The sequence below is a fragment of the Eriocheir sinensis genome, unplaced genomic scaffold (assembly GCF_024679095.1).
Source record: "Eriocheir sinensis breed Jianghai 21 unplaced genomic scaffold, ASM2467909v1 Scaffold7, whole genome shotgun sequence".
In the NCBI taxonomy this organism is placed as follows: Eukaryota; Metazoa; Arthropoda; class Malacostraca; order Decapoda; family Varunidae; genus Eriocheir; species Eriocheir sinensis.
The window spans coordinates 1723126-1739695 of record NW_026112053.1 but is presented as its reverse complement, the minus strand read 5'-3'; the positions used below and the strand labels follow the sequence as shown (position 1 = coordinate 1739695).

Genomic DNA, 16570 nt, shown 5'->3' with positions numbered 1-16570 from the left:
CTCCCGCGGCCTCGCCTCACACGACTTTCTAATCAAGCTCATCCCTATACTGTCCAAACCCCTTATGCAAGAGTTAACCAGCATCTTCACTCTTTCATCCCTCACGCTGGTAAACTCTGGAACAATCTTCCTTCATCTGTATTTCCTCCTGCCTACGACTTGAACTCTTTCAAGAGGAGGGTATCAGGATACCTCTCCTCCCGATTTTTTTTTCATTATTGTTTTCTTTTCCCGCTCTGTGTGTGCTCAGCGCATCACAGAGGTGATTGTCTCTGGAATGGAGGCATACATTCCTCGTTCTTTCTCTACTCCTCACGCTAAAAAGCCTTGGTTTAATCACGCTTGTTCTCGTGCTGTCAATGATAGAGAGGCAGCTCACACTAATGCTAATCATGAACTTTACATTTCTGCCCGGAATCGTGCCAAATCTATTCTCCGACAAGCCAGCGACTCTTTCATTAATAGAAAATGCCAAAACCTTGCTTTCTCTAACTCTTCCCGTGACTTCTAGCATCTAGCCAAAAACATCTCCTCCAACTTCACTTCTTCATCTTTCCCTCCACTCTTCAGTCCTGACGACAACACTGCCGTCTCATCTATCTCTAAGGCTGAACTCTACTCTCAAACTTTTTCTAAAAACTCCACTCTGGACGATTCTGGGCATATTCCTCCTACTCATCCTCCCTCTGACTCTTTTATGCCCGTTATAAAGATTCTTCAAAATGATGTTTTCTGTGCCCTCTCTGGCCTCAATCCTCAGAAGGCTTATGGACCTGTCCATTTACAGGGGCCTTGTCCGCCCTCGTATGGAGTATGCATCTCATGTGTGTGTGTGTGTGAGGGGGGGGTCCACGGGTCCACGGGTCCACTCACACAGCTCTCCTTGACAGAGTGGAATCAAAGGCTCTTCGTCTCATCAGCTCTCCTACTCATACTGATAGTCTTCTACCTCTCAAATTCCGCCGCCATGTTGCCTCTCTTTCTATCTTCTATCGATATTTTCATGCTGACTGCTCTTCTGAACTTGCTAACTGTATGCCTCCCCTCCTCCCGCGGCCCCGCTGCACTCGACTTTCTACTCATGCTCATCCCTATACTGTCCAAACCCCTTATGCAAGAGTCAACCAGCATCTTCACTCCTTCATCCCTCACGCTGGTAAACTCTGGAACAATCTTCCTTCATCTGTATTTCCTCCTGCCTACGACTTGAACTCTTTCAAGAGGAGGGTATCAGGACACCTCTCCTCCCGAAATTGACCTCTCGTTTTGGACACTTCTTTGACCTCTATTCGGGAGCAGTGAGTAGCGGGCTTTTTTTTTTTTTTTTTTTTTTTACGCCCTTGAACTGTCTCCTTAGCTGTAAAAAAAAAAATTGTCCTTGACAGCTAGATGGTACTATATCCTCCTTGACAGCTGAATTATACTACATCCTCCTTGACAGCTAAATGGTAGTACATCCTCCTTGACAGATAAATTGTAGTACATCCTCCTTGACAGCTAGATGGTACTACATCCTCCTTGACAGCTAAATGGTAGTACATCCTCCTTGACAGATAAATGGTAGTACATCCTCCTTGACAGCTAGATGGTACTACTTCCTCCTTGACAGCTAAATGGTAGTGCATCCTCCTTGACAGATAAATGGTAGTACATCCTCCTTGACAGCTAGATGGTACTACATCCTCCTTGACAGCTAAATTGTAGTACATCCTCCTTGACAGCTAAATGGTACTACACTTTTCTTGACAACTAAATGGTACTATATCCTCCTTGACAGCTAAATGGTAGTACATCTTCCTTGACAGCTAAATGGTACTATATCCTCCTTGACAGCTAAATGGCAGTACATCCTCCTTGACAGCTAAATGGTAGTACATCCTCCTTGACAGCTAGATGGTACTGTATCCTTCTTGAAAGCTAAACGGTACTACATCCTCCTTGACAGTAAATGGTAGTACATCCTCCTTGACAGCTAGATGGTATTACATCCTCCTTGACAGCTAGATGGCAGTACATCCTCCTTGACAGCTAAATGGTACTATATCCTCCTTGACAGCTAAATGTCAGTACATCCTCCTTGACAGTAAATGGTAGTACATCCTCCTTGACAGCTAGATGGTATTACATCCTCCTTGACAGCTAAACGGTACTACATCCTCCTTGACAGTAAATGGTAGTACATCCTCCTTGACAGCTAGATGGTACTACATCCTCCTTGACAGCTAAATGGTAGTACATCCTCCTTGACAACTAGATGGTACTATATCCTTCTTGACAGCTAAATGGTTCTACTTCCTCCTTGACAGCTAAATGGTACTATATCCTTCTTGACAGCTAAACGGTACTACATCCTCCTTGACAGTAAATGGTAGTACATCCTCCTTGACAGCTAGATGGTACTACATCCTCCTTGACAGCTAAATGGTACTACATCCTCCTTGACAACTAGATGGTACTATATCCTTCTTGACAGCTAAATGGTTCTACTTCCTCCTTGACAGCCTTACGCATTGCTCTGGTCCAAATGGCTGTGGCCGAGGAGAAGACCAAGAACGTGGAGCGGGCCGTGCAGCTCATCGAGGAGGCTGCCGGCAACGGTGCCCAGCTGGTGGTGCTGCCGGAGTGCTTCAACGGACCCTGCCGCCTCAGTAAGGAGCTTTGCTTACATGAGTATGAAGTGATTTTTTATTTATTTATATGTATATTTTTTTATTTATTATTATTATTATTATTATTTTTTTTTTGGTGCTGCCTCTTGCGCTTGTAGGCTCTCTTGATGGCCCTCTTGGAATGCCCCAGTTCATTAGCAGGCGAATTCAGTTTATAGTGGCTGCCGTGATATGTGACTCTTTGCCTGGCCCATGCTGCCCCCCCGCGCAGCACTTGAACGATGTCGCTGAAGTTAGAGTTGATTGAAGATCTGGGCAGCATGTGGGTAACCTTCAGACAATCTGGCTTGAAAAATCAGCGTGTTTCGGTGGGACTCAAACCTTGGTCCACGGGCTCACCACACCTGCACGCTGATCACCTGGCCACCGCCTCCCCATGTATAGAGAGAGATCAGTTTATTAAACATATTATATATATTTACAATACTGTTTGTTTTTTGTAACAGTTCAACAGCGTCGTCTACACAGGTGAGAATACCAATTACGTGGAGCCCGTCCCCGGCGAGAGCACCGCCCCCCTCGGTGACGCGGCGAAGAAGTTTATGTGTTTGTGGTGGGCGGCTCGGTGCGGGAGAGGGAGGGAGACAAGATCTACAACACCTGCACAGTCTGGGGGCCACAGGGCAACATGTTAGCAAAGCACAGAAAGGTGAGTTTTGTTCATGTAGTTTTGGAAGCAATGGAGACAATGGTCAAAGCTTCAGTCGCAATCCGAGATGTCCGCTGATCACCACAATTGTCTCATGTTCCTTACACTGACCTGCCACACCCACTCCTCCTCTGCCTCACACCCCGACCTCATGGTTGTCAGTCTGTCATTTAATTTTGGAGGAACTCGAGACAGTGATCGAAGCTTCTGTTGCAAGTCTTAGTGTCTGCCTATCTCAACAAGTGTCCCTTAAGACCTGTGCGCCTTGCGCCTGGTTGCCGTGCATCTGCCTATGTCTCTACGCATGCAACACGCACGCTCAAGCATGCCTCTAGCTGCATGCTTCTTCCTCGATGGATGTGCATGCCTCTTTCTGTTCACACCTGGAGTGAAGCACACATACACTTAAGTCGTCAAGGTGTCTGCTCTGAACCAAGCAGTTGCTGCTGCCGCAGCTGGTCATTGCCGTCTCGAGTATAGAGAAGGCATGGCAGCTTGCTGGGTTCTTTGCCGATGAGTCATCCAAGTAAAGCCGAGTGTGTTCCGCGCTGTCCAACTAAAATGTTATTTTTTGTGTGTTTTAATGCATATTTTTGTGTTAAATATATTTTTTTCTGTGATAAAAAAAGGTTTTCCAACATCAATATCTTCTAAACATCATCAAATTAGACCTAAAATAGAGGAGAATTAATAAGATATTGTATAAGGAGAGGGAGAAATATTCACATAAAAAATTATATAAATAGGCTACATTGACAGTCGTAACTGGGTAGACTCCTATTATTTTGATTTGTCACCGTTTCTAAACATCTCTTTTGACATTCATAACGGTGTCGTTACTATTACTATGTTTAACAAGCTGATCTTCCATCCCTATGCTAGGCAACTCAGTCACCTGCTATCTGGCAACTACAAGTTACATAGAGGTATTATTATTATAAACGTAAACTATTTCATTGCTAATATACGAATATATCTTCCTAAAAAAATATAACGATAAATATACCATAACACTGAGATCCATGTGGCCATTATATTGATTGATAGTGTATTGTTGCAAGTAAACAACAAAGGAGAAGGGAGGAACATGCCATCCCAACGACTATGCCTGATGAACAAGCCTCCCATAACCCACTTAGCCAGTGGGGTATCTCTTTGGCCGACTCGGTAAGGAGTGGCTCTCCCGTCACGCTGGTCGCAGGTTCAATCCCAGGCAGCCGGCGAATACCCTCTTCTGGTCTTGATTAATTTCTCGTCTGTTTCGATACACGCAGAGGACGTGTTGGGAAAAAGAAGAAAAAGAGAAAATAAGCTCTACGGGGACATTGTCTCTTCTTTAAACTGCCAGGAAAGAACGTAAGTATTTGCCGTGCCCCCGGAGGCAAAGCTCGCTCGTGCATTGACGACCCACGTATGGATGAAGTGCTCGAGTGGGAACATGATTTGACCATTTTGTGGATCGGAAGCAATTATATCACTAGTAGTATTGACCCAGCAATTGTTTTCAACCACATTAATTATATTTGTCACGAGTTTGAAGAAAACTGCCAGGCTGTAGTGTATGAATGTCAAATTGAACCTAGACTCCAACCCAGAAATCTTTCCCCTGACCAGTATAAGATAATTCAGTGCGGGATTAGTAACCGAATTAAGAAAGACCTTAAAAACATCATTTTAACAACAAGCAATTTGTGGATGAGCTATCAGAGGACGGAGTCCATTGGAGCGAAGCCGGTCGAATGAGGATCGAAGAGAAATTCAAAAAGGTTATCCAGGGATTCATGGGAGAGGATGACTCCGATGAGTGAGGTGTAGGTACGGAATGGTAACAAGATACTGGAGCGTACACCCGTACCGACGGTAAAACGAGGATCGAGCCTCAACCTGGGACCCCTGAACTACATCTCATCCATCGTGAGAAGTCACATTGTCAAAAATGGCCGAGAAACCACTGCCGCGGAAGTGGGGTTCATACGATCAATTAGTAGAAACCAAACCCCCGCCAGGACAAGACCCCACGGCCGATAGGCGGTTTGCAAGGGACATAGATGCCTTAGAGCAGGAAGTAAGTTGCCTCAAAGATGTATTAACCCGGCAGAATGAAGTTATTGAAAGCCTCGGGGCGCAGTTACAAACTCCCCCACGGCCAGTCACAGGGAATACCAAACCGCGAGACATCCTATTCTGGAGCTGAACCAACTACAAGGGCTCAATTCAACCACACAGCTCCAGATATTTTTTGAACTAGTCGAGCAGGTTAGCGACGACGATCTGAGAAGGATGCAAGTAGCAAAAGGGCGAGTAAGCTCTGAGCTAGCAGCTCTCATTCACAACCATCGGACCCAACATCAATGTATCACATGGGAAGACCTTAAAAAGTTATTAAAAACTGATTTCTCCACCGACGTAAATTTTGATGAGCATGGCAAGAAATAGACTCCCTAAAATATGACTGGGCATCATCGCCCCAGGCCATTACTAATAATTTCATTTGCCAGTATGCCACTCTGGAGACGCGGACAAAGCAATAAAAAGGAAAATGTGGCACGGCTTGACTCCCGAATCAAAAGCTAAATTAGAAGGATTCCTGGATGAGGACTACCCATTAAATAAATTAATTGATCAAGTGGAACATGAGCGCCAGTGGCCCGAAGCTACCCACGCATCCTCACTATATAGAGTTAGAGAAGAGCGAAAAACGGCCACTGAATCACCACCTGCGAACCGTCCACCCAACCCTAACGATACGCCTAAACCAAATGCTACATCCAGCGAATCCTCCGAGAACAACTTAGAGGCAGATTAGGAACTTAACGGAACGGGTAGGACAATTACAAACCTCAACTCGTCAGTCACGATCAGAACGATATTGCTCATACTGTCGGTCCGACACACGTTTCTTGAGAGAATGTTGGCGGAAACCGACGCATGGTACTTGCTTCGATTGCAAGAAGTACGGATGCTGGCGTGGAAATAAAAACTGCCCAGGTCAATCAGCCAGCCGAACATGACTAACACAGGGACACAGTTTGGCTATCATCAGTAAAATCATGAGAGCAGTGGTAGTAGACACGGGTAATGGTCATACCCTTATCAAAGAATCGGCTGCAAATGAACTAGGGAGTGAAATAAATAAAAGACGCAACATACCTCGTTTAAGAGGCGTCACGGGTTCAGCTCTCCGACTTATTGGTATGGTTTGGTTAGAAATCGGGGTAGGTAACGATCATGTACACAAACAATGGGTTCCAGTAGTCCCAAACAGTTACCTTGATGCAGAGCTACTGCTGGGTACTGACATCTTAGGGAAGGCTCATTTTCAATGGAACGGAAGGTTGGACGAGATAGTCTGGGGTAATGCTTCATACGTTGTTGGTCACATAAGACGACGGAAAGGGAATGTAGAGAGAATACGAAGCATTCCCCTGCCCCTAGCCCACGGCGACATCCCTAAAGGGGTAAATCTCACAAAGCCTCTTCATATGGAACCCTATACCTCACAATTTATCCCTATCCAGGTAAAGGAAAACCCAAATACCACCTTGCTGGTTCATCCTCAACCCATTCCTGCTCCAACCTTGGTTGAGTACGGACCTCCGCTCGCTCCTCCTGCATTCTACCTGTGGTTCAAGTCTTCGAGACTTCACACACAGCTGTTGTCTGCTGGAGTCTGAACTGTGCCAGCAAGCCCTTGTTGCTTCACCCACCTTCTATCGAGGCATTGCCTGCCTCGATGGATAACTCCGAGTCCGGAGCTTCTACACTCGAGAATGACCTCGCCATGTCTGACGAGGACGACTCACCCGCAGTGAACCACTGGCCCGAGCTGCCGAACCTTGTCTCCCACCTGTCGTCGTCCACTCCCAGCCATGGTAAACCGATCACCACCAAACGGCCCGCAGACGACTCAGACGACTCACACGACGCAGCCACTGAGGACTGCCTCCGCCCTCTGGCCAAGACTGCAAAAAGTGCCCCCACGGGTGTTGACACGACTCCTCCTCTGCCTCCTCTGCCTCTTCCTGTTGCCTCGACCCCTGCCGCCTCCCGGACATCCGCCAACCTCCCAGCTTTCGCCCCACGAGACACGTATGTCAAGCTATCCTTCCCTGGCAACCCGTCCACCGACACGAAGCTCCGATGGTTGTCGGAGGTTACTAAAGCCTTCCACCTCCAGCGCGATATGGCCGAGGTCAAGATGGCTGCCGTCACCTCCAGGTTTGTTTATATCTCCCGGCAGCGAACTGACATCATCTCCCGCGTTCAGGCTGGGGAGTTCCTGTCGCTGCCTCTCACCCCAATGGACTCACCTGACAGGCCTCGCAAGTTCCCCAGCTACATCCTTACCCGTTACCCTGTTGACGTGGACCCGCGTCTTGCTGAGGGTCACCAAGGCGTTTACTCGGCAAGACGCTTCATCCAAAACGGCTCCCCCATTAACAGGATTGTTGTGGTGTGGAGCCTTCCTGACCCGCCTCCACCCACTATGGCCTTCGACTTCCTTCCGTGTCTGCCCCCCTGTGAGGTGCGTAAGCTCCAAAATGATCAGCCTTGGTGTTTCAGGTGCTGGGGCGTTGGCCATATCTCCAGGTACTGCTCTGCCTCACCGAAGTGTGCCTGGTGTGCTGCTGCTCACGACACGAGGACATGCCCGGTCAAGAACGAGAGTTCCGTCCAGCTGCTTCCACCTCCTCCGACCTTCAACCACCAAAGGATGTGTCCTCTGGAAGTGCCCACGGTGCCTTCAGCCGGGGGTTAACGTGTGGCACGGCTGTGCTCGGCGCCAGGCCCCGCTTCGTACCTCCTCGACAGCGTCACCACCACCACCTCTGCCACCGCTGTCTAATAAGACTGCTAACCCCACTGACTCTGCCTCTCCACAGGATTTGGCACTTCGCAAGGCCATTTCTTCCCTCCAGGCTCGTGTCACTACTATGGAGGACCGTTTCTCCGCCCTCGACGCCAGGATCAACGAGCTGGTTGCCGCCCAGGCAGCTACTGCCTCCAAGCTCAACACCATGGTCGAAGCTCAGGAGGCCGTCGTCACCGCAGTCTCCTCCTCACAGAAAAATGGATACCATCTGTGCTCGACTTGAGAAGCTCTACCAGACACCTCCTGCCTCTGCCATGTCTCCCTCAGGTTGCTCGTCTACCTCCACTCCTCACCGGTCTCACTTCTCAAAGGGTAAGATTCGACGCTAATTTCCAACTTGATATCATATCTTGGAATGTTTGTGGCATCACCAACCACGCCAAGCTTGCCCAGCTCAAGGCCTATGTGTATCAACACCATCCAAACGTCATTTTGCTACAGGAGGCATTTCCAGGTCGGCCGCTCCCCGCTGGGCAAGCTCCTCCTCTCACAGGGTACGTTCCGTACGTCCACATGGTAAGGAATGGCCTCCTGACGTACATTCATTGTTCCTTGCCTCACCGCCCTCTCCGCACATCTACAGATCCTGACACGACCTTTCAGCTCTTTGAAATCACGCTTGGGGGTGGCCTCCTTCAGATATGCAATGTGTACTCTGCCCCTGCTCGCCTCAACCTTGCAGCTCTTCCACCTCCTACGGTGCGCGGTATGATATATCTCGGGGACTTCAACGCGAGGCATCCCGACTTAGGTGATCGATCTGATTGCACAAACTACCCTGGACTACGACTCCTAGCTTACATCCGAAGGCATCATCTGACGCGCTGGGACACCGGGGGCGCCACTCACTCCCTGGGTGGTACGCTGGATCACGTCCTCACCTCTGGCCTGGTAACATCTCAGGTCCAATGTTCCTCTGTGCCGGCTTTATTTTCTGACCACGTTGCCCTTCGGTTTTGCTATTCTCTACCTTCTCTGTCAACCAATTCTGCCTCTCGACTACGAATCAATGTGCCCCCTAAGTATTGCCCGACATTTATCGCCTATATAACCCACGTGTTGCCTACCTTTAACGTTACTTCACCTGATCAGTTATATTCCGCTCTTGTCTCTGCCACCCATGACTTTCACAGGTTGTATATCTCACGGCCACACCTCCAGCGTCGCCCTGCTGCTCACCCCTGGACATTAGACTTGCGCATTCAAGAGGCAAGGGAAGAAGCTGAGCGTGCTGGTCTTCTGTTTCAAGCAAACCCTACTCCTGAGCTGCTCCGTCGATACCAAGAGTCAAGGGACGCTCTTGTGGCATTACAAGAGTGCGTCATTACAGAGTCCTGGCGGAAGTTCACAGACAGCATTAACCAGCAGACGAGTGTGGCCTCCATGTGGCGCCTCATCCGTCGGGTGGTTAAGAAGACTCCTCAACTGCCCTTCACCACACTCCCGCCGCCTACGCGCAGCAACTAGTAGACACATGGTCGGAACAGTCTAACCCTGCCAGCCTTCCCGCCCACATACAAGACGCCCTCTCCTCCCGTGCTGTCCGACGGCTCCGTCTCATGTCAGCCTTATTGCACCCGGATGACGACGAGTCCGTGCCGGTCACCGCCAGTGAGCTGCGCCGTGCTCTCTAGAGGTAAAGCTTCGTCTCCTGGTGATGATGGTATAACTTACACAGTACTACGCCTGCTGCAACAAGTTCCCGGAACCCTCTGCTTCTACTCTACAATCTTTGCCTTCGCGACGGTTGTGTACCACAAGCCTGGACCAGCAGCACCATCATACCCATCCCCAAGCCAGGTACAGCAAAGTTCAGACCTATTTCCCTTACTTCTTGTTTCTGCAAAGTTATGGAACGAATCTTACTTAACCGTCTTATGTACCGCCTCCAGGACCGCCTTTCGCCCCGACTGTTTGGCTTCCTTCCTCAGCGCAGCACACACCACTGTCTCGTCGACCTGTACTCTCGTCTCTCCCGGGACAGCGTGGTGGCTTTCGTTGACCTGAAGAGTGCCTTTGATGTCGCTAACAGGGACATCGTTTTGGACCAGCTCGTTGACTTTGGTATTAAGGGTAATCTCTTACGGTGGATCAGGGCTACCTCAGTAACAGGACCTCCTGAGTGTTCTTCAGCGGTGCATACAGTCACTCGAGAAGTTTTCTCCTTGGTACGCCTAAAGGGGGTGTTCTAAGTCCGTTTTTGTTTAATATTTTAATGCATCGGCTACTCACTTCTCTACCTGACATTCCTGGCATTACGATTTCATGTTACGCTGACGACATATGTGTTCATTCTACCTCACCAAGGGACCTTCAACTTTTTCTTGCCTCCTTCTCCGTGTCGTCCTCTAACTGTGGTATTATTGTCTCTCCTGATAAGAGTAGAATATTCTCCTGCCGCCCTCCTGCCACTCTGCCAGACTTCTCCGTCGGTGGGACTGCCATTCCTTGTGCTCCCAGTACTGCTACCTCGGCGCACCTGTCAAGATCTCGCCAGTCGTCCCCGCCGGGCGTCAAACCCATCCTCTCATTCGTGACTTGCTGGATCGCCTTCAGAGACGGCTTCAACCACTCCAGTGGCTCACAAACAACTCTTCGGGCATCTCCATTCCTGTGGCCAGGACCATATATATTACTTTTATTCGCTCTGTCGTTGATTACCTCTCCCCTGCCTTGGTACAACTTCCCGAACGACTTTAGAGCCCTTGGAGAAATTTCAGAACAGAGCGCTGAGAGTTATTCTTGGGTGTCCCATGTCTACAAGGATTGTAAACATGCAATGCGAGTTAAGTCTTCCACCCTTGGTCGAGAGAATTTATTCCAATGTTACTCGCCTCACTGTTAAGTGCCTCCATCTCCCACATCTCTCGCCCCACTATTCGCAGCTGATCAGGATGTCGCTTGGACCCGCTCGACCTGTTCCTCCTATCTTGCCCGCAGGTCGTACCCTTATTCGAGCTGTCTCTTCCTTGATTCGCAGTCTTGATTTGGATGTCCGTGCTGCTGACGTGCCCCCTGGCCCGCCCACGTGGATGTTGCAAACGCAAGAGTTCAGCTTAACTCCTACATCCAAGTCGGACCCGCCTCCCTACAGCTGCAGTTGGCCCTGGAACACGTAGCGACAGTGACGTCCTCCATCGCAGCTCCACGCCGTCTCTACACTGACGGGTCACTGCAATCGGACGGTGCAGCTGGTTGTGCGGTTTTCACCTGACTTGGAGCCGCCTCCTGGGGGTTGGGTTGGCCGTCGCCTCCATGACCACTCCAGCTCCACATTATGTGAGCTGTATGCCATACTAGATGCTGTCAGTCTCGTTTGTCAAAGGGGAGTAAATGCTGCTATTATTTGTGATTCAAAGCCTGCCCTTCAGTCCCTGTCTGCTGTCCATCCCACCCACCCTCAAGTCGTTCAACAGATCCTGTCCTTTTTATCTTTAATGAATGCTCGTAAGTTGCACGTCAAATTTTTATGGGTGCCATCTCATGTGGGTTTATGCCATAATGCCACAGCTGACCGCCTTGCCAAGGAAGCCTGCTGCCTACCTCCACGTGGTGATGCCCGTCCTCTCTCCCTGCCCTGCAACCTCTCCAGAGTCCGCTCCGCCGCCTTTCTTCCTGCACGGCGTCGTAGGGATACAGAGAAGCCTCACAGCATCACCATCAACCACTATGAGGCCGTCTGCCGCCACAAGTACTCGTACCGTCGCCGGGGCCTCATGGTTCGGAGACACAATGTTGTTTCCGCACGTCTGCGGTTAGGCTACCGTCCACCGTGGCAGGTCGCCGGAGTGGAGGGGGAGCCTGTGTTCACCGAATGTCGCCTGTGCCGCTCACCACTGTCAAACACCATCGAACACTACTGCCTGGCCTGCCCCACTGTTCGTGGATTGCTACCCCAGGGACAGCCGCTGGATGCTGTCTGCCGCCACCTCCTGAACCACGACTCTCTTGATGTAATCCTGGTGCGCCACCCTCGATTTGGGGGGTTTTCATAGGTGTGTGTGTGTGTGTGTGTGTGTGTGTGTGTGTGTGTGTGTGTGTGTGTGTCCATTGGTTTAGTTAAAATCCGCCCTTGATCACAATTGTATTCAGCTGATCTTGTACATAATGTCTGAGGCTATTGCCTAATAAATTTATCAAACAACAACAACATCCTCAACCCAAAATCAGTCAAAACAGTTTACTTAACTAAAGTAAAAGAGCAAAACACCATCTACCTTCCTTTCGTTAACAACACCAAAACAGTAAAGGGATTCAAACCGGGAACGCTATTAGGTTTATATAAATACCTCGACGACGAACCAGACCATGCGAGTGAGACGGCCGAGGTTATCCGGAACACCCGGGAGATTCAACATGACCTCCTCCCAACCACCGATCAAGTGAACATCCAGGGTAGCAGAACAGTACGACTAGCAGAAATTATAAAACAGCAGAAATGGAACCATCTTACTCATGAACAAAAGGAGGAACTGAATCCAGCCATTCTAGACCACACCAAACTTTTCATTCTGGACAAAAGTGAACTTGGGTTAATGGCAGGCCCCCCTGCGAAACTTAATGTAGCCGACCCGAGACCGAGTCGAGGCCCTAGATATCGTTACCCTGAACAGGCAAAAAAGGTGATAGCGGAAATGTTACAAGACATAGAGAATAGGGAAGTCATTGAGAAGTCGACATATGCGTGGCTTTCACCCATTGTCTTAGTGAATAAGCCTGATGTCTGGACTACCGACACGTTAACACGCACCTTAGTACTGATGTTTATCCCTGGCCGAGACTGGAAGAGCTAGTAGAACAAGCAGCGGGCCAGCAATTTTATGCCACCCTTGACATGCGTGAGGCTTATTTTCAAATTTTATTAGATGAAAACAGCAGGGACGGTATCACCTTCAGTGATGGAGTCACCTTGTACGTATAGATTCAGGCGACTACCGTTTGGCTTCAGCTGCTCCCCTGCGATTTTTTCTCGCCATATGGCTACCCTCCTATCTCCCCTGCTTAAAGAAGGCTGGATTAAAAACTATTTGGACGATTTAATCATTTGGGCACCAGATTTTTCTACCTTAACAAGCCGACTGAGAAAGGTTTTTTTCCTACTCACTGAGAATGGCGTCAAACTAAACTTAAGTAAATGCGAATTTGGGAAGAAGGAAGTCACATTCCTAGGATACAAGATCTCAAAAAAGGGCAGCCGACCTAATCCTGAGAATGTAGAAGCTATCTTAGAAATGAAACCCCCAACTAAAGTAAAAGAAGTCAGGAGATTCTTAGGAATGGCCGGGTTCTATCGAAAACATGTAAATAACTGCAAAAATAGCCGCCTCTCTCACTAACCTCACCCGGGCCAAGGAAAGCTTTAACTGGAACGAACAATGTCAATCGGCTTTCGAGACACTTAAGGAATGCCTTATTGAATATCTGGAAGGAGGTTCTGTCCCTACTAAACGTTACCATAAAACCATCTTGCAGCAATTTGAAATAGGGGATGAGATTATATACTATACTAGGGAAACAATTGATGGAGGCATACATTACACCCTCGTAGTACCTCACAGCTTAAAGACCGAAGCTTTACAACACACTAGTGGCATAAGCGGTGGGATGTCTCATCACTATTTCCCTAAGAGCCCACTCATCACAGACCATGTGGAAAACAGCTTTAATAGGCCATAACCAAATTCGAAAACAGATAATAAAAACAGAGGATCGCAGCTGAAGGCAACACAATACAACTAAGGATACATGTGGAAGTAGCAACAGGAAACTAAAAGTATACAATGGTAGGGGACAAGTGCTAAAAAATAAAGGCCTTGATTTAGGCAGGGGAGTAGACATAAGGGACTGAACATACTAGGGGCAAATGCAGGATACTCACTGAGCACAACTGAAAGAACATTATTGTTAACGAACCAGCCCACCAGCTTAGGCAGGTCCCAGTGGCCCTGTGGGCGGTAAGCACTAAGAGCAGGACATTGGAGGACATAGTGTTTGAGCATGTGACCCCCTGGCCTAGCACACAAGCTACAAGGTACAGTGTCAGCCCCACTGACTTCCCAGTAATATCTTTAGCCCAGCCTCAGCCGCATCACCACCAGATCATAGGATGCACTAAGACTACCATAAGTGTGGGTCCAGCTACTTGAGACCTGGGTTTGCCCCTGACCCTGTTGACATGGAGTCAAATCCTCTGCAGTGTCTTAATCTTACGCAGCTGCCCCAAGAAGTCACCCCACTATCGCTGCCGAGCCTGTTGGCGAAGAGGGTTTGCATCGCAGAATGCATGCCCTCTACCGCAGTCTCCAGCGAATCCATCCGAGAGTAGACTGCGGTCAGGCCTGAGTCACCCACAATCTGGGCACCGTTGCCGGAGGCGGGTGAAGCTACATGTGTCCCTGTAGCCTACACAGGAGGAACTGGACCGAGAGAAGTATTGGGTGCTGCCTGAGGCGGCAGGGGATCGGCTGCCGGCGAGAACGGTAGAGAACGAGACCCTCCATCAGCATCAGCAGTCACAGGAGCCGGGCCAGGAGGGTGACATGGAGCAGGGGGAACAGGGCGAGCATCCACAGCAGTGAGGCGCTCAGAAACTTAAGCAAGGACAGCTGAGAGATTGCTTATTTCCTTTTGGAGGGTGAGCAGGATACTAGTAGAGAGGTCAGAAGTAGGAGCGTAAACTAGTGGACCCCCAGCGGGGAATGCAGGGGCAGGTGAGGACTCAGAGACAGTGCCAGCGGAGGATCGTCGAGGTTTCTCCGGACACACACTGGATTGGGCATTATAAGGGCCACCACAATTAAAGCACCGAGACGAAAAGGAGGCACCGTCCTCGATTCGTTTTTTTACACTCCTCCAAGTGGTGGCGGCCAACACAGAACCGACACCGAGGCAAGGATCTACACCGCCAGTCCTTATGACCCCAGCGACTGCAATGTTGGCAGAGGTCAGGCTCAAGTCGGTAAGAAGTGACCCGTTTCCTGCCCAGTCCGCAGATAGTTGTGGGTGTGCCACCTGACCCACAAAACGCCTCCTCAGTGACAGAAAGCCCGGAGCAATGGCTTGTTGGGACCCAGAATATGGACAAACAGAAGACGACCATAGCAGCACAGTTAATTAATAGTGACCCCAATCAGAGGCAAATACCGAGTGGAGATATGGAGACAAGAATTGTAAATATGATAGGAGAGGGAAGGAAAGCAATTAGTCAGATATACAAAGTTGTAAACATCTGATAAGCACTAACACTACTGAGAGGTTATGGAAAATACCCAGACCCACATACAGAAAACAGATACCCAGTAGGCGTGGTCAGGAAGTGTGGATAACCATTCAAGAGGACTCTAACATGTCACGTGCGGTGTGACGAAATGCTATAAGCGAATAACTGAAAAGAGAAGTCACTGTGGGAGTGTCTTAAGAGTGAAATCACAAATAGTAGGAGAAGTAAACAATATAACATAATGAGCGAGCCAATGGTTGTTGACAGGAAGTATTGGCTACTGGTTATGTAGAAAATGAAGGCGTGTCAAAGATGTAGTTCCGCCTCAAGCAAGGAAAAATGTGACCTAGACAACAGTGATATGGGCAGACCGAGCCTTGCACTCGCTTCAAGCAGACTTGCTACTCACTCAGCTGAGAATGGCTGTTGTGATCTTAATCGTGAGTAGAAATTCGAGAATCTAAGGGAAACCGATTGTTTTGTCCTGGAGATTATAATGTAGGAGATGTGTTGTAGGATTGTGAGTGGGACAGGATTGTGATTATTTGTTTGCGATGTAAAGCAAAGATAGAAAGCACTGGGTGTGGTATAATTTGGTGCTTCCGTGAAATTGTAGTAGATTATACTATAGGAATGTGTTATCAGGATGTGAGGAGAGTATTTAAATATTGTGATGTAAGCAGAGAGAAACAAACCACTGCTTGTGGAATGACGAGTGTTATTATTATTGGCAACAACTGAGCACAAATTGTAGTATTATGTTTAAGACATGTCGTTTGTCATATGTTGTATCCATTGCTGAATATGCCAGCGTTATGATCGTCTGAACATAGAATATTGCCTAAGGCAATTACTTTCATTTAATTTTAAATAAATGTATATTTTCTTTTTCCCTTGTTTATCCCCGAACACCAGTCTCCAATAACAACTTAAGCCGGATCACGCTACCAGGGATACGAGACGGTGAGATCATTTATGGAGTAATTAATGAGTGATAAAAGAGTTGTTTTAATACAAGCTAATGTAAATTAAATAAAGAAGTAAAAATTAAAATACAAGAAAAGAAGGGTCCAAAACTGGCGGCAGCGGTATAGGGATAAACAGGGACATGTGCTTACAGTGCTTTTGTTTAATTTACTCTGACGAGAAAATGCCTCTCA

The 16570-nt window shown here is 48.4% G+C and overlaps 1 protein-coding gene and 1 long non-coding RNA gene across 2 annotated transcripts in view; both read left to right on the top strand.

The window, feature by feature from the left end:
• The window catches only part of LOC126993958 (uncharacterized), a 31911-nt gene extending 29270 nt beyond the window's left edge, over nt 1–2641 (top strand). The window contains exon 3 of the long non-coding RNA XR_007748598.1: nt 2502–2641. This is a non-coding gene — a long non-coding RNA (uncharacterized LOC126993958). The remainder of the gene's footprint in view (nt 1–2501) is intronic.
• Nucleotides 2642–3227: 586 nt separating this feature from the next.
• Nucleotides 3228–16570, top strand: part of LOC126993957 (omega-amidase NIT2-like) — a 31018-nt gene continuing 17675 nt past the window's right edge. Inside the window, exon 1 of the mRNA XM_050853184.1 lies at nt 3228–3318. Coding sequence (XP_050709141.1) covers nt 3298–3318 — 21 coding nt within the window. The 5' untranslated portion in view covers nt 3228–3297. The remainder of the gene's footprint in view (nt 3319–16570) is intronic.